General features: G+C 41.9%; 1 protein-coding gene across 1 annotated transcript in view; it reads left to right on the top strand.

The window, feature by feature from the left end:
• The first annotated feature begins 1,699 nt into the window (after nucleotides 1-1,699).
• The window catches only part of LOC121609362 (collagen and calcium-binding EGF domain-containing protein 1-like), a 35,701-nt gene continuing 15,080 nt past the window's right edge, over nucleotides 1,700-22,320 (top strand). Inside the window, exons 1-2 of the mRNA XM_041940971.1 lie at nucleotides 1,700-1,812; nucleotides 3,165-3,245. Of these exons, the coding sequence (XP_041796905.1) occupies nucleotides 1,700-1,812; nucleotides 3,165-3,245 (194 nt within the window). The remainder of the gene's footprint in view (nucleotides 1,813-3,164; nucleotides 3,246-22,320) is intronic.

Genomic DNA, 22,320 nt, shown 5'->3' with positions numbered 1-22,320 from the left:
GATATAAATATGTACACAGCCTCAAACAAAAAACAGTTTTGGTCTGTAAATCTAATTTCTCCGACAACTGCACAGGGCTGACTTTTTATAGAATTTATCTGTTATTAGTGTGTACGTTTAAGTTGGCAATGGGGTTATTGATTTTTGTGTGGTTTATATTTTATATTTTCTGTTTTAAAGAATTGCTCTTTGTCTCTCAGGCTGCTTGGGACATGCTAATTGCTGCTTAAACAAAATACAAAAACAATTTTTCTACCACAATTATGCTGATGACACTCACATTTACATATCTGAGTCATAAAATGAGCACTGTTTCATCATTTGATGGACTTAACAAATCAATGATGGGATGTGGCAAAATTGCCAAGAATAAAAATGGAAAAAAGTGAACTATCTGTCACTGAATCGCAGTAGATTCAGTTAATTCAATTAATGTTCAGTTAAGATTTAAAAGAGTGAAATCGTGTTTTTATTTCTAGAATACTTAGAAAAAAAGGCATTCAGACAGCTGCAGCTCATTCAGCTTGTGACAAACAAAGAACACATCTCACAGGTTTGTCATATCAGTCTGTCAAAGAACTGATGTCAAATTACAGCTCCTTCACGAATCACTGAGTGGTCTGCGACCAAAACACATCTGTGTTCCTCTGCTACAACCTTGGTTGGCACTGATCTGGCTGTTTCCAAAACGAAATCCAAACATGGGGAAACCTCTTTTAGCTGCTCCACTGCACATATTTGGAACTTATCTGGGGCTGGCCTCAACATTTGGATTTTTTATTTGTTATTTGTTTATTCTATTTTTTATTTTTTCTACATCAAAACTAAAAATGCATCTGTTAGCCAGTGTTCTTTACTAAATTCTGGACCAATGCTATGTGTGCTCTTGTTGTATTTTCTTGACGTTTTTTCATTAGGTTTGCAGTTTGACTCTCTTTTATCATTTAGTCTGTTGTTTTTGCATCAGTGTATTAAATAAAGCACCTACTAACTGTGCTTCATTGAAGGAGCTCAATCTACACTAGAGGTAGAATTGTTTTGTTATCCATAGAGCCTTTCTGACAATCTCTGCATTTGTCATCAGTTAGTGTCATTAGTTATTATTTTTAATGCTGATGACGGATGATGGTTATTTTATTATTTTTATTAGGCATTTTAATCCCATTACCCCTCAATAGCGCCCCCCAGTGCCTGAAGTTTCTCCCAGTTCACTGCAATGTTGTGAAACTCAATTATGAAATGTGTTACCTTCCAAAATATCAGCAGTGTTAGTGTGGATGTAATTTTGGTCTTAAGGGCTCTACTTAACTATTATTATTATTACTATGCTACATGTTATCACCACCCATAGGCTGCGCGGTTGTATACCTAGTTACTTTGAGTCTCTCCTTTAAAGGCAGGAATGTAAATCCAGAGGGATTAGTGAGAACACACTGGGCTGTAAAGCCTTCAGTAGCTCTCCAAGGGGTCTCTGCCTCAGTGCGCAAAGTTAGGACAGGGCTCCGGACGCGCAGCGCAGCGCTCATTATCCCACAGGCTCCATGTGCGTCACCTCTGCGGGATACTTGACAAGGATTTCTGATACTTTCATACAAGCCTACTACCCGCGCTGGTACCTGCCAGATGAAAACGTTGGCGTTTTGCTGATGTGAAGGCGTTTTCACTTGAACAGATCATCTGTCCCGCAGCGCAGAGGGACATGGGTCAACTTTATGGTGCGACTCTTTTACCATTTGGCGCTATCTGTGTTGTTTTCCTGTGGGAATCTGGGGCCAGCTCCGTCAGGACGACGCTTGCAGTGGACACCTCGAGGTGAGTCTCTCGGACTTTATAAGAAGATCCTAAAAACACCTTGATCTTTTGTGAATGAGCGGCAGCTGGTGGCGCCATGTCAGCCTCATCCATCACACATTTAACAGGGATTTAGTGGTTTACAAATGTCGGTTTTATGTCATAACCCAAAACTCCAAAACTTTTATTTTTTAAGTTTTCAACTTGAGCCGCAACGTCTGAACAGCAGTTTACTGATGATCTACAGTGATTTGAACATCCGCTCCACTCACACACTAGTTTGTTTCGGCATCTAATTTAATCTCTAAACAAGCACTCCACTGTCGGATTAGCGCACAGTGCCAAAAGCCATAACAGAGTTTAGTCTATGCCTTATTGGTTTGACGAGGCACTGTGAGCGCAGGCTGTCGGAGGGGAGACCTCTGGATGAACCGCCGGAGCGCGTCTGATCTAATGTGATTCTCAAGGAAACGCAAAAGGCAAAGGGAAACTCCAAATGGTTGAGATCGGTCGCGGTGCAGAGAGCCAAATGTTACTTGTGCTCAGACATAACGTGACAGATGCTATCAAGGTGGCCGGTGACAGCAGGTCAGGAGGTGAGGAGAGGATGTGAGTGGAGCACATGTACCCAATATTGTGTGGCGGAGAGGAAACAGCAGGTTAAAACCCACATAATGAAGCAGCAGTCATCTAGTCTGATGATGACACACAGCCTCAGATTTATGATGTAGAGGTTCAGTGTGAACTTATTATTCTGTTGCTGTGGTATACAAATATGTACCATTTGATTGATGGACATAAACACAGCTGTGTCAATGCCTTTAAGAGTCTTTACATGGTTTAGCTGAAACCGAGTCTAGACTGTGAGAAGACTAAGAGCTATTGAGTAATAAATCAGCTGGGCAAATATGTGGCAGAAATACCAGATATGTTTGAGGTCATTTAGTAACAGTGTTTCCATCCACAGCAGACACCACTGACATGTTTTGTAAAATGTCTTGCTCAATGTTTTCTGACGCGATTCATGTTTTTGTGTTTAAGTTATGTGTAGACTAGCTATCGTTTTCATTATCGATTAAGTTGCTGGTTGGTTTCTCGAATAACTGACTAATCTGTTTGCTCATACAGTGTCAGGAGACAGTGAAAAGTGGCTGTGACAGTTCGGCCCTTGCCAAAGTGAAATCCATGATCATCAGCAGTTTCAAACCCACATTCAAATTTCATGATAATCAATTTACTAGAAGCTGGAACAATAGACTGCTTTGCATGTTTTCTTGCATGAAACGATGAATCAATTATTACCATAGTTGCCGTGTACAGTGTGCAACATGCTGGTGAAACACATTTGTTTCCATGTGTCTTTCTGTTCTCAGAGCCGAGTGTCCAGATAATAAAATCTTGACTGTGGAGTATCCCTGTGTCAGAGCTGGGGGGAAGAACAGCACTTGTTTCAGGTAAGAGTCTCTTGACTCACAGCTGACGTTCCTCCTTTGGTCTAATAAGCCTGAGCTGCTGAGTGAAACAGCAGAGACTTGCTGTACACCACACATTCACAGTCTGGCATTCAGCTGACTGTCTTTCCCAGAATGGTGTTTTGCTCATGAGCATTTTGACTGGACCGGCGGGTGCTGGTGCCTGTAGGCAGGACTCAATCTTTCTGAGACTCTGGAACTGTTTCCGTAACCACAGAACCACTCCGCTGTGTCATTTCCAGACTCCACGCAGTAGATCCCCTTTTTGGAAACTGCATAAACCCACTTGGGAGAGAAAAATAATAAAGAAAATCCTGAAGATCATCACTCAGAGACTGACTAATGACCTGCACTGTGTGTAAAAGTGTCGTAATTCATCAGCCAACAGCAGCTAAGCTTTAAGAGGTCAGGATGAGAGATTTTTACTTACCTTGTGCTGCAGTCTTCATCTGCACTGAGCTGAATTCCACCAGCCTGGCTCCGCGACAGTAAAACTAAATGTGAACTTGAACTTTCTGTCTCTCAGCTTTAGTCCAGAGCTGAAACATTTTGGGAAGGCATCCTCCTCGGGGAGTTAGTCCTGCATCATAACCTAAAATGTAGAAAGTCTGACAGGAATAGATGGGATTAGTTATTTTTATTGCACAGTGTTCATTTAGAGGAAGCCAGGGAATACAGACTCCTTACAGTGAACCCCAACACCAAATTTGGTCTAACTATTGAATCATCAGTGAAGATACAAGTGTTTTTTTGTCATTTAAACAAGGATAAATACAGCATGGATGATATATGAGGGCAATGTGGGGCGGTTTCTGACATGCATGATATATTTTTTGATGAAATTGTCTAATTTCTTGCTCTTTTTCTCTATTACATACAGCCTGCAGGGGTCTAATATCTGAAAATATCCTTTGACATCATATGAGCATCTTAAAACGTATAGGTTGAAAGAAATGAATGAATTCAGTGCAGACATTATGACAGCTTGTAAGACTTTAAGCTCATGATGTATGATTCATAAGAGGAGAAAGGCAATGTAAATGACTCATTTTGACGTTTAGGTAGCTTTCTTCTGAGGCCAAACTTTGGCTTGGATTTGGTTTTTGGCGTAAGAAGATCCTTTAATAAATGAGGCACCAGGTCTGCTGCGAGGCCAGACCATCTGATCTGTTCACTGTCAAGGTTAGACTGTAACAGGCTCTGCGTCGTGTTTAATTTCTGGCTCTACAAGAGATGTGTGGGGCTGGAGGAGGTGGATTGGATAAGGTTGTATATATCTTGCCATGTTTCTCGAGGCAGTTCAGCACAAACCTGGCTCAAATTGAATTTGCAAGTAACTTCAGGGGCGACCAGATTGATCCGTTGTGTCTGTTTGTAAATATTACTTTCATTCCACTTTCAGTAAGAGCGGTATGTTGTCCAGACAGCGCGGATGAAGCAGCTACCTATTTATATATAATATACCTACATATTTCCATATTTGCAGACAGACTGAAAGCTTTAGTCGCAGTTTGTCTCGATGGATGATTACTTCTTGCTGTAGGTCTGAGACCACTTTCACAAAGGAGCTTTACTGAGATCCTCTGTAAGCCCCACTCACCTTAGTTCCTGTTGCTATGCCTGGCATGCTTTCCTCTGCATGGTATGTTGCAGTTCACCATGATAACGACGTGAGGTTTACCGCTCCAAATTCTCACTAACTTTTAAAACGGTGGGTCCTTGATTCCAGGCAGAGACAGACAAAAGCAGGTTTCTCATTTCTTGACTGTTGATGGCAGATTTGAACTGCTGCAGGAGTTAGTGTGTGTCTCAAGTCAATTTTTTAATGTTCACAGCTACCTCGTTTTAAAAAGGGATTCCCTGAAAACACTTTTTTTAAACTTTTTTTTTCATTTGGGTACTTTGGGAAAAAAGTGCTGCGACTGCACTGATTTTGTTTTCTAAAGAGACTCGCTGTTTTTTATTGAATTTTTTATTCACCCAGTGTAGACTGGATGAGCTCACATGCTCACTCACAGCAACACCCTGCTTTACTTCCTGTTGCACATTCACATCTGTCCTGGAGACTGACAAATAATACCCCCGTCTTGTACCATTGGCCACTGTGTTTGGTGCGATGGTTCCAAACAATTTTTAATTAAAATTAAAAATTGAAATGAAATTAATTAAAAAGCTGTGTTTTGGAAAATAAAGACTTGACATTGCTTAGATTAATTTGTCTGACACTTTACTTGCAGCCAGCATACTGCACATAAGTCCTCATAATTGTGTTTTACTGCAGTATCATACAAATGCTAATAACCTTACACAGCACTGTCACTTTAACTGAAGCTCAAAAAGTCATGTTATAGCGTGATATTGATGTTAAATAGACATGGTTCAATTTCAGAAACTCAGGCTTTATTGTGTGTTTGATACATTAGGAGCACTTCTCTATATGTCCTGATAACTAACTAAAGTTATAGTACTAATAATATGCTGTGGACCCCAGGACTCCTCTGTCAAACACAGTTGCACTGTGGTCATGGGGGTGTAAAGCATGAAGAATACTGAACTTATAATGCATTTTGCCCACCACTTATAAGGCTTAATAAACTGCATTATAAAGTCTTATAAATGTGCTTATAATGCGTTGTAGACATGACCTTTATAGAAAGTGCTACCAGACAGGCTTTTAGGATGAGATCTCAACAGCGTGTTTGGCAGATGTAACTCTCACATAATGTTGGCTGGGGGTGCTGAAGTGTAAATTTCCATAAATCCAATAAAGAGCAGAGCAGCGCTGCTAACGTTAGCATAAACTCCGAACTCATCCACGGCCTGCGTCCACACAATGTGGAGACGCTAAACGCTGTATGTGTTGGTCGTGAACGGAGCTTTTTTTTAATGTAACCTGTAACTCCTCAAACTACTGTAGTTAGTTGACGATGTGCTCCTTGGCCTTGGAAGTACCGTTCGGTTACTACTGTTGGGGTAGGTAGTTAGCAGGATGTGTTAACAGTTAAACACAGTTTCTCACATTCTTGCTTTTTGCTCTCGAGTTTTCGGTTTTGGAGAGGCAATTTAAAAAAGGCACTACGCCCCCGAGTACTGTTTTTACTACATGGGCTGAAATCTCAAGCTTGACAGGTCTACAGTGCCTAGTCTTGGTTGCCAGGCTTTGATTGGACAATTGAAGCCTTTAAACTGTATTTGACCCAGACCCGGTCAGTCTAATGGTCCAATCTGTACACACAGACCTGTCGTGTCCAGACAGGCTGAACGTTTTCCAATAATTTCTGGTTTTAGGTTCTTATTTCTTCATCTGGCTCTGCGTTCTTGTACTCAAATAATCTGGGAAAAAGTAATATTTCTTGAGTTTTGATTGAAGGTGACATGCTAACCATTTGGAAAAATTCACACCGTCCCAAAGAAAGTGAGCTTAGTTGCTATCAAAACAGTGAAGCAAATTATGGTACTTATGGTACTTAAATTATGGTAGCACTCAACACAAGGCATGGGATTCTGTGAAAAGGATACTTTAAGAAAAGTCTAACAGTGATATTTCAGAAATAATTAATTTCTTTTGATGATTTATTTGTCCAACTAGACACAGCCTTCATTTAATTTGTCCAACCTGTTGTCGACACACCATAACTCTGACTCTTTCCACTTCTGGCACTCGGTTGTTTTAAACGTTTATGACCTTCTCAGCTTCTCCACCGCTGCCGCCGTCTTCTGCTGCACGCTGTGTGCGTTGCTGTGGATGAGACTGTTTGCTAAATGTGCAAAATGTAAATGTAATGTCTCTGTCTCAGAGGGTTTTGTGGTGATGTGTGGAGGTAAACCCCTGCTGCTCTCGCCATCCAAACAAAGACCTTGCCAGCCGCAGGTCTCCTCCTCCTCTGCTGCGGTTTTCGCAGCGATGAGGGTGAATCAGTTTGATTTCTACATTTCTATTGTTCTGGCCGTTTCGTGTTCTTATTCTTTCTTTGCTGGAGGTCAGATTTCAGGCATGCCAAGCCAAATACACATGGTTCATACTCAGATTGTGACTGATGTGAGTGTGTGTGTGTGAGCCTGCATGTTTATGTATGAGTTGGTGTGAATTGTCTCTGTATTGTCTGCGCTTGCTGTTACAGCACATTTATGATGGGGAGAGTTCATTTTTTGATGCTTTCTGAACCCGCTCGCTCTAAACACTCTCAGCTGTGGACTCTGACAGGACTGATGGGCTCCGCTGAACTACAGACCATCCCTCCACTTGATTGGCATGCTGTTCTGGTTTAAATACCCCGCAGGGCTCATTACTGCTGTAGATAACACCCATAATTTGACACTACAGTACGTGAGCTCAGGCTCTTACACAGATTAAGTATGAGATGATGATAGATGTCATGGAGTCATGATTGTTTTTTATTGTTTCCATACTTCATGCTACTTTTGTTGCGACAATGATCCAGCTCTCCCTGTGGGATCATTATAGTTTTGTCTTCCATAGTATCCTGTAAGCACCGATCATCTCACAGAGGGCAGAGTATATTAATCACTTCTGCTGGTACTTTGAGGAAGGTTACTGATCCATTTCCAGAGAACATAGTTGTGTGTTTTATATTGTTTGAGAGACAGAAATGAGAAATGGCTGGAGCTGAAAAGTATCATTTACATCAGAAGAATCGTGCTGCTTTCCAGCAGCTGAACGAGTCACTGAACAGATTGTTCAGAGAGAAGAAAATCACTGAGAGAGTGTGCCTACAGAGTGAAGTGGTCAGTGACTGTTGAATTTTCATAATTAGTTGTCTTTGTAAGTGAAATTATGTAACTTTTGAAAGAAGAAAATTTGACTTCATAAGCATTAAAACACCCTTATGCTGTTAAAAGCTATAGCTACTAGAAACTTTAACTGTGTGAAACGTTTTTGAAAACTTCAGTTCATGACTGAAAATAGACTTTTCTGATTGCCCCGCAGACACTCAGGCAGCAGGACAATATTGGTGTTTCAATGAGATGCAAATAAGATCAATGAAACATGACTGAATGACATACGTCCTTCCCCTTTGTCAAAGCTCTGTGGACGTTTTATGATGAAAAATAAATTAGATTAATGACTTGTAACCCTTCTCTATTTGTGCTACTGTTATGCTACTTTTTAGCATTTTTCATCATTCCATAATTTGCTGCATATATTATAGCCAAAGTGGCAATAATTTTCATTTTTGAGGCCACAAACGAATCAGTCAAGTAAGACAATAATGAACAGATGAAGCAGTGATGAAATAATTGTAAGTTGTGGCCCTAAAATGATCCACAGATGTGATGGCTGTGCACCCCAAACGTTTGGACAACACAGTGCATTATCTGTGCAAGTACAACGAGAAATAATGCTGATCCGGGTCTGCAGAGAACATCAGAAGCTGACACGACTTTAGATGATGCTGAAAAGAGAAGGATGTTTCATGACACGTACAGAAATGCTGCATCTGTTTCCTCCTCTTTCCTCACATCTTTAAAGCGCATGGCTTTCTCACACCTTAAGTGAGAGGATCTAACCAAGTGAAGACAGTTATTGAACTCAGATCTCGTGTCCATGTTATTCCCACTTCTCCCATTTGACTTTCTCTTTCTTGCTTTCCTTCACAAACGCATCCAGACGTTACAATGAAGAGCATGTGGTTGGATGAAAACAGTCCAACTCGGGCTGTATTTGACAAATTAAAGAAATGTTTCTTGACTTTGTCTCAAGGAATTTCTCAAGGCTGAGTCACGCAAGATTTGGTCATTTTGGCAGTATTTTCACTTCTGAAACATCTTTGCAGGGGTCTCTGATGTCATCTCTCTCCTCCTTCACACATCTTTACTTTCAAATTTACTATTCATATGTTAGAGATGAGGCGCCCCCTCACGCACATTCCACAGATACACAAATACACTGTGATTGACCTGACTTCTTCTTTATCAGCATTCACTCGACTTCTGCCTCTTCATTGGTCGATAATCTGACTTTTTGAGCCTACTGAATGTATGCCTACTGGAAAAAAGACATAATTCAAACTTTGATAATGCCGGGTTTAGTTTAGTCAGCCTTAGATTTCTTGACTCATGATTCTGCTCATACATGGTTTGTGAACATGTGATTGCGTGCTGACTTGTACAGAAGGCAGGAGCCTCTTAACAACTGGCATGTGTCTCATATATGGATTATTTCCACATCAGATATACTGTATCTGCATTTCATTTCCTTTCTGTTGCCAAAATACAGTTTGGATGGGTGTATTGTTGTCATCTCCATCCTTTGAAACACATATGCTGAAAATCCATTATTGTTCTATCCAAGTTGTTTTTTTCCCCTGTTTCCTGGTTGAATGTGGATGAACGTTTGTTTCCATCTTCGTCGCTGTGTGGTTTAAAAACTCTTTAGATTCCTCCAGAAATGAACACAAAGTGCTTCATTTTCAAGATTTTTGATTTCACCCAACCTGTTTAATTACTTGCAATAAATGGTCAAATTGGAAGACTGTTTGCAGTTTTTCCACATAAAGCAATCCAGCTCAAAGCCATTGTTACAAGCCAAGGCAGAGCGAACCGCAATTCAACCAGAATAATCTAACTTTCTCTAAAGTGATCCACTCAGGCAAACCTTCACTGCCAAGACTGTGTGTCGGCCCAAACAAACCCCCACCAAACGAACGTTCTTTATTTGGTGTCAGCAATTTTAAAATGTGGCTAAATTTATTGAAAACAATATTGGAAAAAGGAAGATGCTGTAGTTGGGATCCTAATTTTTAGCCATGTTGTGATAGGGGGATGAAAATGTTTGTCAGTCTGTCCAAAACCCACATTTAGTGCTTATTAACAAATTTTAGCATGCTATCGTGCTAAACTAAGAGAGTGATTGTGGTGCGTGGTACTCTAGGAATCAGTATGTTAGCATTGTCGATGCTAGCACGCCAACATTAGGATTTAGTTAGCAGGTGATGTCCTAGCATTTTGTACAGCATCTCAGAGCTGCTCACATTGCTGTAGACTCTTAGTCCCGTTCAGTAATTTAGAATTACCAACGACAGTCTGACTCATTTTCCCTTCCTGTCATGACGCTGAGAGGACCACACACGCTTCAGATTTATACTTGGTTACTTTTAGTCAGTGGATTTTGTTGTTGACTTGACTCAGTCGCTTCATTTTGCTGGTTTTAGTTGCTCAACTGCACAGTTGTGACTTGCTTGTTTATCTGAATGAACCACAGTGTGTGTCTTTGTTTGGTTGAGTTGGTGGGCATCAGCTTTAGACTTTGATTTATGTTTTATGCAACCTGTGTGACTTCCTAGAATAGGCTGTTGAAGGTGAGCTATCTGTGTGCTGATCTACTCACATTAGTTGTTCCTTCGCTTCATTAAAGAGCTAAAAGTCTTGGCTCCGTATACTGGCCATGCCAGCTCATGTAATCATGTTTGGTTTTGGACATGACGGCCTGTCATAAAGTGCCAGGAGATTGGATACCGGTGGTTTTGAAGGTCATGCCACAGTGTATGTTTATAGGATAATCTGTACAACCTGCCAAACAACAGGTCAGCATGTTTCTTGTGTTTTCTCGATCTTCGGTCAGAAAAGGACAAGGTGGAAATGCTGACCACCTTGTTAACGTGTGTGGAAACTCTGAAAGAGGCAGAGATTCCCTCTAAGCTCCAAGTCTCAGCACAACCCCCCCACAGTCGCCCTGTGTGTCGCCCAGAAACATTTTAAAGTGGTCATTAATGAGACCCGACTCATGGCCTGGACTCCATCTCCACCCAACAGCTTCTCTCTTGCATGTTGGACTGTGATTCTCTGTTTTCGCTCTGGAGCGACAGAAGCCAGGCCGCTGTCTAGTAGCCTGAGTATGACAGCTGGGGTTGAGGTCAGGTCAAATGAAATAAACAACAAGAGTCGTACATGCTAAGTGTTTTTTGTTTTTGATGTAGCTACAAAACTTTGACGATTGTCAAAGTTGTTCTCTGGTTAGTTTTGCACTAACCAGAAATGGTCAGTGTTGAGAAACTGAACCTGTCCTTGTCCTTGTCAAGGATGATCATGTCTGACCATTTTAAGGGCAAAAGAAATGAGAATGACAGGAAACACTTCATTCTGTCTTGATGCGCTCTTTAATGCGAGCAGTGGCCTGTTTGTTCCTCCTCTTTGGAACATGGTGTTCTTGGATGGGGGTAGCATGAGGACACGGGGGAGCATCTCTGGTGTCATGGTCCCTGTGAGGCATGAGGATGTATAAAGTTTCAGCTGTTGAACCTCTGAAATAACACTGAAATGAGTCGTCTTACAGGGTGAGTGATGCCCTGATGATTGAGCATCTAACTGACTTGCTGGGATGAGCCGGAGCCACATCTTATGGCTCCGCTTCCTTCCTGGGAGCTGTTCAAAAGTTCAGCTCGTCAATTTTTTTTTTTGTTTGTTTGTTTTAGCGTGTGGGGGCTGCTAGCTTTATCTGCAAAATAATTACAAGCATAATGATAGGGCAAGATCTGGAGCAGATTCAACTTAGACGTCCCACTAATTAAATTTTGTTTTGCATGTGTAAACTAGGTTTTGCAGCACCACATTACTCATATTGCTGAACCTAATGTCATGCAAATCAACGGGGAAAAAAAAACCCATGGCAGCTCCCAAAGACTTTAGTGTAGATGCTTCTATGGCATCAGTTATATCAGAACTAGAGAGTATTTCTTAATTAAAAGAAGAGCAAAGGCTTGTCTTGATGGAAAAGAAGTTTCTGCTTTGCTCATTCTTGGCCAAGAGTTTGATTTAATTCCTCATATGGTTAGTTGATCAGATTGGCTGAAGTGATAGAGGGTGATAGACAGATGGTTCATCCAATCACCTGCCAAGTATTTCTCTGATGGATCTGTACAACAAGCCATCTGACGCAGCAGGTTGTGACATTGGGTCCAACGATAAAAAGAATGGCTCTCATCAACTCGGCGCCCTTTGTTCGCGCCGATGTGCTGTTGAAAAGAATCAGATTGTTCACTAACACAAACGTAACAGTAGTGATACTGACTTAGCTGAGATCCAAGCTTGTGTGGTGTGTTTTGTACGTGATGCATGTGTGAGAGTGTATGTGAACTTTGCTCCTTGACACCCTCAATGCGGGACTAAGATAAAGTAGTGTTATCTCAGAGTCTTGAGCTCCCTCTCACCACCTTTCTCTCCTTCTGGATTTAGGAGGGGTAGATCCTGCATTGTCTTCTTTCAGTGCTACCAACCTCCTCTCTATGAACACACACTCACACACATACATGTCCTTGTGAAACCCCAGTGTTAGTAGTAATGATGCATCACTCTGTGGCAGACTCGTCTTCGTCTGTGAAAGAAGAACTTTGCAAAACAGGCCGACTGAAAGCAGGACTTTCAGTCAGAGTAGGTAAACAGAGGAGCCACCAGCAGGTTACTAAAGAGCAACAGCACATCAGATTAGATATAAAATAAACTGAGGTAATGAGTTTTCCAGCTAGCCAAACACTGACAGAACATTTAGTCACTGAGACTAACAAGACACATACAGAGTAAATAAGGCAGATAAAGATACGAAAGCTACATGAGAGACACAACGTCCCAGTAAATGAGGAAAAACATGATGTAGCACACTGCTGTAAAGGGCTTCTCCCTCTCTAACGTCATGGTGACTGTCATGCTGTTGTCAGTTTACTAAAATAGTCTACTAAAAATGTGACTCATGTCAAATGTCACTCATGTAGAAAAAGCTGACCATGTTTCTTTGATAGCAATCTGACACTTGAAACGCAGAAAACTGCCCAGTTTTGGCTTCATGCTCTGTGAAGCTGTCAAAGGACTAAATCCTTGTACTCTAGTTTGTCAGCCTTGCTTGTGTGGGAGATTTCTCGTTACCCTGGGTGACTGGGCTTTGTAAGTCCATGTCCCTCAGTCTTGGAAGTCCCTGTCTGACTATGTCGGCAAGCCAGCTCTGTCTTTAAATCACCTTCTGAAACTCTCTCACATCAGAAAGCCTTCTCTTAATTCATAAGTATGTTTTTCTCCTGTTTTTATAATGCTCCTTGCTTAACTGTTTTATTCTCCGTTATACTTTTAAATTCTTTGAGTAATTGAATTACTGTTTGCTCTGACAAATTATCCAGAAAATAATTGATCTGATCTCGCCTCTGTGTTTGTACCTGGTATTTTTGATGCGTTCTCGTTCCCCTCATTGAGATCAGATCTCTGTCCTGCAGAGCAAAACCTGCACATCAGTAATGAGAAGTGGCGGCAAATCAGCCCCAGACTCTCTCCGAGTTTTATGAATTGGTGAGTTAGAGAAACTTTTCTAAACTTTGTGAAGCACTGTCTATGACAAACTCTTAATTATTTGTCCCCTGTTGTAAATTAGAACTTAAATGTAGCCTAAAACACAAAGTTATCTGTCTTTGTCTAAGAAATATTGTGCCAGTTTGCCTGGGTGTGTTGCAGATCTGGTGTGAAGGCTAACTAGATCAAATATGGCTCATTAACAGCAGATCAGCTGCACAAATCAATTATTGAGGCAGCATTAACAATGTAATAGCAGTTGTAAATAGGGTCCCTGTTTAGAAAAGTGCTATATAAATGAATTCTAGTATTTACATTATTACATACCTAAATTCACAACAACTTGAATTCCCTTTAATTGACCTGAGACGTGTATTATGTACTCAGTAGGTCTTTCCTTTTGATTTTGTATGTTCAAAGCTCAATAAGAAAAAAGCAGAGTAAGAATGACTCTTTTATGTGTCTGGCTGTGGAGAAATTTATATCTCTCCGTCTGATGCACAAATGCACAAACATGCACTTTTCTGCACAATTATCATTCTTTTTCATTTGGACTGATCGTTGCTAACAGACCAGTGAAGACAAGGATCATTTACCTGTTATTGCACTATTAATTTAATAATAATAATATTTGTTTCCATGAAACACAAAGCAGTTCCTGGGCCACTAAGAAACAGCATAGTGAGGATAATAATACAAAAAGATCATAAAAGCCAAACTTTGCTCAGCAGGGAAAACCACAGGAAGGTGGCAAAAGGAAAGAAAGTATAGTAAAGGAGGAGGGGGCTTTGGAAGAGGAGGTATTTTTTGATCCAAATGAAATAAAGCTGCACCCTGGCAGGCCGAGCGTCTCCTCAGCGGGGGATTTGCCTGGAAAACCACGTAAAGGTCTTTAAAAAGAGCGAGAAGGGAAAATCAGAGCTGGAAGGGAAGCTGCGGAGTGTTTTTCTCTCTCTCTCCTGTAATTGGATTCCCACCAAGACGAGGACATGTGGTGTGATGCTGACTGAGGGGCGCTGTCAGTAAATCAGACCTTCAGCAGCAGAAGAACAACATCTCCACGACTTTGCATTCACTTTACGCTCCCTCTATTCTCGCACAGTCAATCCTATGTCCATACTTTTAGCGCTGTGTCAGCGCTGGAGAACCCTTTATCGTGGCTGGTTTGTCTTTCTTTAAAGCAATCACAATCGTCTTGGGAGTTGCTGAGCCTCATGCAAAATACTGTTGTGGGAACTTGTTTTGGTGGAACATTTACAAGTGGGGAGGCGAGCCCTGGCATTAAAATGGTTAAATTCCTGCAAAAGTAAGCGCCACATAAAACAGGAAACGACACATGCAGTATGACTTTTACTGATAAAAAAAAACAAAAAAAAAAACTTGATCAGCAGTGCAGGTGAAGTCTGCTTAGACTTAAGCTCACTGGACTCGTTAAAACCCCAGACGATTTAATAGCTGTATAGCTCTGGCAGAACGTTACCAAACCAATATAACAGAAGATCATGCGAAGTGAAATGGATTGGTACATTGGTCAAAGTCAGTGGTGCCTGCCGCTGCCAGAGTGAAAATATGTGCCAAATCAACTCCAAATGATGATGGCAGTCAGAAAACAGATCCACATCAGGCGTGAGAGTCTTGCAAGATGGGCAACTTATGAGTCTGGGCTCATAAGTTGTTGTGCTCCTGCAACTGCCGTAAAATCAGATACGATACATAGCGTGTAGTGTGTAGGTTGCTAGCTCAGAGGTTGATGCTGTTTCTCGTAGTGACTTTGAAAACAGTAGCATGCAGGTAGTGGAGGGGGAGGAGAGCTGGCAGGCTCATACGCACAGCCTACTGACTGTGAGCCAGACTGCTCCCTCTCTCAATCGCTCTCAGATTCTTCCCTCCCATTCTTGTCTTTTTGCATCCATGGCTGTCGCTTTCTGTTGTTTTCTCTTTTCTCTCCTTCCTCTCATCCTCTTACACCTGCATCCGTTCTGCCCATCTTCCTTTTTGCCTACATCTCTGTCGCCCTTTCTCTCTGCTGGGTCGTTTTTTGAATCTTTTTTCCAGATCGTTGTCACTGTGACTCACCTTGATTCAGAACCAGAAACTTCAGTAATTTTCTAAATATAGAAGTATATTTGCACGTATCAGGAATGTTTCCTGGTCAGTTGATCCCAGATAGACTGAAATACAGAGCACCTGCTTTCCTCATGTCCAACAGTGCTGTTTAGTCTAACTAGCTGCCTTGTGTATAGTCAGATATAACTGTAATTGTATACAGTGCACAGGATCAGGGATTTCTCCTCTCCCACAGCGCCTGAACTCACCATGGGAGGTCACAGAGCAACATTCAGACAGAAAATAAATAAACAGAGACAGAGAGAGTTGGACAGGACTCACTATATTTGTACTGATCCTAGTTTTACTATACACACGGTTGACATCTTGCAATCAATAGGTTGTTTGCATCACTCTTTTGTTGTGACACGAGCTGCAGATGTGGAGGTCAGGAAGTGATTTTCGGCATAGGAAGCACTATAACATACACTCACAATGCCTATGTTTTGCGTCATTTATGGTTGCGCAAATCGATCAAACCGAGAAACCACAAGGAGCTTTTATCGAGTACCGGCTCTGCGGTGCTCAACATTTGTTGCTTTCATTTGGTTGCTAGAGTGGACCGACGTATGACTGACCAGGTAGTTTTTATATCTGCTGCCTCAGCAGGCAAATCTGTCAGTTCAGGTGAAAAATCGCTTCGCTCTTCATAACGTCAGGGTCACATCCAACATATGTTCTCATTTTCTGTTCGTACCTTTCTCTCATAATTTCATCTCAACTAGCACAGTAGGAACTTTCCTCCATCTCGTCCATTGCGGTTTTCACTTCCTGCCGTCCATCTGAATTTAACGTCACGTGACTGCAAACAACCTATTGACTTTTAACAGCCATTTGAACTGTGGACAGCAGGAGAAGCACAGCTTGTTCTGTTAAGGCCAGCTCCAAGACCCCTTCCTCGCTCACTCATCGACTACTCCCTACTCTGTGATGGACATAGTTTACTCTGCATTCAGCAGTAAATTAATATTTTGGACACTTACTAATCATCTTTATTTTGTGTCATCATTCACAGGTGTGTTATTCCACATTGCAATTTCTGAATCAACAAAATGTGTAACATTACATTGAGGGATTGTTAGCAGAAAGTAGTGTGCAAGCAGTGGACCTTCCTTTTAATTCCATTTTAGGACACTATGGGCTATAGACATAAGATTCACAACTGTTGGTCAAATGAGTGAAATTGTATTTTTGCTCACAGTACGACTTGTTGACAAAGACAAAAAGCTTCAGTGCAAACTTTGCTTTTGTATAGCTGTATTTAAGTGCTTTACCATGTTGGCTAGCTAATATTTATGACAGTGAAATGGAATGGAACCTGTTAGTGTCTCTGTCTCTCACTGTGTCTGAGAGACAGATGCAGAAAGAAAAACAGGCAGAATGTATCACATCATTGAAGTGCTATTCATCTGTATCTGGTGGTAAAGACACAGGGCTTCTTTCTACAGGTGATGAGAACCAGGCATGTGTGTGTGTGTGTGTGTGTGTGTGTGTGTGTGTGTGTGTGTGTGTGTTGGTGTGCGGCTCGTACTTTACACTGCAGGGCTGAACGTTCCGGGCCTGCTGGGATCTGCAGTCAGAGGTCCCCGTCTTACAAGCCATAAAACAAGCTATTATATTGCTGCTGTAGCTGAAAAAACATCCTACTGCAAGTGTGACGCTCCAGTTTTCCTCACTTGACTTGTAAATTCAAAGGTGCGTCTGTGTTTGTCTCTCCTTTCTAAATAATGTGCTGGTTGTTCCCGTTATCATCGCTCAACAGTAATATGAGCCTTTATACTCCACCTGCAGCCCCAGTGGCTTGTCCTCCGGTGACAGGATCAATACAGACGTGGACAAACAGCAACTGTGACATTAGGTGCTGAAGCTAGTTATGTCAAACAGCAGGAAACCTCTGACTGGAGAATGGAAGGAAGTGATTTGATTTTGGTCTGAAACAGTAACAAGGACCATATGCCTGCATCAGTGTGTGTGTGTGTGGTGTGTCCGTACATACTGTATGTTTATGAGTGGCATGTGAGCATGTTTGTGCATGGGTGCATGTGCAGGCTGTTATGCTTTGTAGACGTCTGGGCTGAATATCACTACATTCGATACTTTTTCGCGTGAGTCTGCCTGCGTGTGTGTGCACAGGTGCACATAAATGAGATCATCCTTTACGCTTGTAAAGTCATGCGTATGCAGGGTTGGGTCTGACTTTGTAGATGTCTGCTGGTCCTGACTGGGACAAACATGCAATAAACTGTAAACATATGTGTGTGCATATATGATATGTACATGCTGTGTGTGTGTGTGTGTGTGTGTGTGTGTGTGTGTGTGTTCTGGTGATTAAATCCCCTCTACTAGCAGTCTACTGTTTATCATCCACAGGATTTTAGTGAGGTACTGACAACCCTGTCTGCAGCTTCGTCCTCATCATTAACACAGTGGATAAAGTACTTTTTTTCTGCCTTAAGCTCAGGAGCTGGAAACGGCTTAAATCTCAGCTCTCACCAAGTGGAAACTAATATTCAACTCCTACATGAGGGCAACACATTCGTGCTGAACACGATCCGCTTGCAGATTGTTTGCACTGCATCCAGAAGTCCACAGGGGCATCCTATTCAAACTATCACTCTCTTTTCTCCCTTTGGCGTTTTCTCGCTGCGTACTTTGGATGGTGATCAACAAACCCCCAGCTGTGGGAATAGTAACCTGTTCATTGTTCTCACACTTGGGGTTGACACAAGATTCTTTCAGCAAAGCTATAGCGCTCTGAGTTTCGCTGTTTCATTACACTGAGAAGCACTTAACGCTGTCCGCTGTCTTCATTTTCTCTGAGAAAACTTTTACGAGGCCTTTGAGTTACGCTTCCTGTGTTTAATGGAGGTATAATTGTCTTCGTAGAGCTGCAGACCAGAGTCGGACCTCCCAAAAAACTCCAGTCATCGTCTTCCATCTTTTTCTGGTTAGTGTGCACCTGAACGGCCCTCTGGACAAGCACGATGGCTGTTTTTTCCCCCCCCTGTGTTCTGTGTACAATCTGCTCCAGATTAGCTCTTTTTAGCCCTTTTGTGGCTGGGCTGTCACTGTCAATACCTCAGCTAAACAAATCATTGGTCAATTGATAACAGACTGGAACGGCATTGTTGGTGCAGTATTGTTTGAAGTTGACAAGCACAGCGGGGTGCATGTTCCCGCTCGCTTTAAGCTTTGGCTCATGCAACAAAACTGAAGACGGGGAATAGTTTAGAATGGAGGTGTAGAGTGTAACAGCTGGGGAGTTACAACTGAAAACGGTTATAAATTTCTCAATACCTCCAAGACTTTTCAACATCAAGGCCGGCACAAGGCCATTTAGAAGACTTGGACATGGAGCTTATCATTCCAATACTTTGAGCCTCAGTAACAGTCTCGAGTGGGATTTTTAGTAAAGTTCCTCCTTTAAAACAGCTTTCCTGTCTGGCAGGAAAACTCAACCAGACACATCATTATGAGGGATCTGTCATGAACTTGACCTCACTGCTTAGCTGCTCTCACTCACCCTTATCCTGTGCTCCTGCATCCCTCTTTGCCCACTATTTCCCCTCCTCTCTGCTCCCTTATCTCTGCTTCGAACCATCCGTCACTATCTGCTGCACATGTCATGCAGCAAGTGTTGCCATTGCCATAATTTTCATTTACATACATATATATAAAAAACATGATTCAAGCATCCAAGTAAAGCTAAGTGTTACTTCTGACAGCTTCTCTCTGTCACTAACACATGCTGATGTGATACATTCTGCCACGGCGCCGTTTTCAGCCGCTTATTTTTTTGCCAAAAAATCATATAATGGAAAATGATGGAAACACATTGGCCTGGTAAATATTGATACTGCAATATTTTTATCAGCTTCCTAGATACTTTCACTATGTAGGCAGGAGGCATTCACATCTGCTATAACTGGACCAGGGAGCAAATAAAAGTCTTTTTGGCCTAAAACGTTACAGCTGTCACAGACCTTGAAATACCATCTGTGAAATGTTTGACAGAAAGAAATGTGTTTAGTTGACATGTATGTCGATGTGTTTTCTGATTAGTCAGGAGGGTCTTGACTCACTTTAGTCATGCTGGTGGAAAATACCCTAATTTATATTTTACTTTTTCAAACATTTACTCCCATTTGTCTTTGTAGAAATATATCTGTCTGCGAAGCCCTCCTCGTGTCCTCCCCCACATGTCCTCCAACTGCTTTGCTGTCAGTAGGATACCGGACTTCTATATCCCTGTAGGCCAGGGCAGAGCCGATCACGTGTATCTGTGTGTGACACACACATAAAGACGTGTTTACAATCATGAAATGCTCCCTTTGGTCTTCTTGAAACGAATGAAAATCAGGCACAACAAACATGTTGCCCCTTAAATGTTCTCCAGTCTCTTAATGGCAGAGCACTTACAAACCCATCCCGTCTTGACCTAAAACCGTAGCACACAAGCCAATTTGAAAATCTGGCATGAAGTGTGAAAACGAACCATTCGCCTACGTGTCATTAAGATCTGGTAAGCAGTTCCTGGGAATTCATGCATGAAGAAACAATGAAGCGTAATTTACTAAATGTCACAATGAGGTGGTCAGATGCTGCATCACTCTCAGTCATCAGCTTTACTTGGAAATCTGCGGTGTCTGAGGTTTTCTGTATAATGACACAACTGCAATTTCCCAGCTTGGGATAAATAAAGTCTATCTATCTATCTATCTATCTATCTATCTATCTATCTATCTATCTATCTATCTATCTATCTATCTATCTAAATCAAAGAGAGCTAATATAAAACATTTTAAACAAGATTTTGAGATATAAATCATGCTTAAGGTGGTTTTTTTTTGACTGGCTGTGACGACTCTCTGAGCAGGCCCCTCCCCCCAGGATCCTGGTGGGCGGAGTCAGGTCGTCAGGGAGATTCAGCTCACCTGGTCTGGTGAGCAGTCAGCCAGTCTTCCACCGTCCCCTGGCTTCCACCCTGTTTGGTTTTGTTGTATTGCAGATTGTTTTTATGTTGGTTTTCCTTTTAGTTACATAAACTAAACTCCCCTCCTGGTCTCCTCTCATTTGTCCAGCCTTGAGCCCGGTTGTGACACAAAGCAGCCACGTCCTTAAAATTATTTATTGAACATTTTACACCTGCGTTAGGTAATGCTGGTAGTGACGTAGCAGGAAATGAGGGAGTGAGAGATACAAGAAGAGGTCCGAGCCAGACCCAAGCTGGGTCTGCATCTAATAATATCTGAGAAGATGAAACTTCATCTCACATCTTGAAAGAATAGCTTGACCTGTTAGGAAACACACTTGTTCACTCTCTTGCCAAGAGTTAAGACTGACACAAGGCCCCAGGTCAAGAAACATTTACAGCATGTAACTCATAAAACCAAAGATGCGTCAGTCTTTATGCTAAGCTAAGCTAATCACCTCCTGACTGAACAGTATAAAATACTGAGCTATTCCTTTAACAGCTTAAGACATTGTATTGGAGAGAGAGAGATGGTGAAGGAGGGAAGTGTTGTCAGCCAGGTCCTTCAACTTATGCTGGATGTCTAAAAGTTAATATCAGCACTCGTTAGCTGTGAACAGAGGCGGTAGGGGGGCAGTGGGTGGGGCTGGCATTTACCAAAGCAGTTAGGAGACACTGGAAATGGCTTTGTTTCTCAGGGAGGGATAAAAAAGCTTGAGTGTATCTGTTCAGCTGTCCAGAGGTTGTACCAAAATACTCTACGGTGAGGAAATTAGTGGGGACGAAAGGTTAAAGGGTGTCTTTAAAGAGGGGCTCAGGATGGGAAAGTAGCAGGAGGAATGATGGAAAGATGAGGCGAGTGGGGAGAGGTGAGGCATAACAGAGGGGCGGAGGAGTGCAGGTCAGCCTGTATTCTGGTGGAAGCGGTTCAGACCTCCTGTGCTCCCAGTCAAAGCTTCCTCTGTTAGGCCAGAGCTCCGATGTTTCCCCTGAGGCCAGGGTCCTGGAAGTGGGCTGGCAGAGCAAATAAACAGAGAGGAGGTGCTCACGCTCGCCGCACTAACACCTACACATATGTATACTCACATGAGCTTCAAATGAATACACACACATGCAATTATACCCTAACATCAAAGAGCTGTACATGAGGGTGTGTGCAACACCTGCAGACCTTCAGGAGGAAGCTGGGGCAGGTTTTCTTTCATTTGTGGAGTCGAAACCTCCAAGATCACGAGAGGAGTTTTGGAGTTTCAGACGTTTTTGATGCAAAGATTTTCTTCAAACAAGTAGTTGCCGGTTGGAATTCTGTTCATTTCTTGGCTGCATTGTGAGACAAATGAGTGGAAAAGTACAAATTAGTTTAGCCTTCTTATTAAGTGGTATAAATGTGCTTTCACTGGGGGTTTAAAACACACACAGAGCTTATGGACAGAACACCTTGTAAAAAAATCTCTTTAAATCCCACAACATACAACAGCAGAAAATGAGCAACACAAGACAAAACCTCGAAGCACAAAAAGAAAAAGCTCACACATCAGAAATGAGCATCACTGACTCCCAAAAGAATTCGTACGAAAAATGACCGTGCTCGGAAAACACGTTTTATTGTTGAGCTCACCATGCTAATGTGTTTCAGCGCAGTCCATCATCACACCGTCATACACAACACGACCGGCCAAGTTTTTGAAC

The sequence above is a fragment of the Chelmon rostratus genome, chromosome 1 (assembly GCF_017976325.1).
Source record: "Chelmon rostratus isolate fCheRos1 chromosome 1, fCheRos1.pri, whole genome shotgun sequence".
NCBI classification, from domain to species: domain Eukaryota; kingdom Metazoa; phylum Chordata; class Actinopteri; order Chaetodontiformes; family Chaetodontidae; genus Chelmon; species Chelmon rostratus.
Note: the sequence above shows the minus strand (reverse complement) of the source record. Positions and strands in the feature narration are given on the sequence as shown.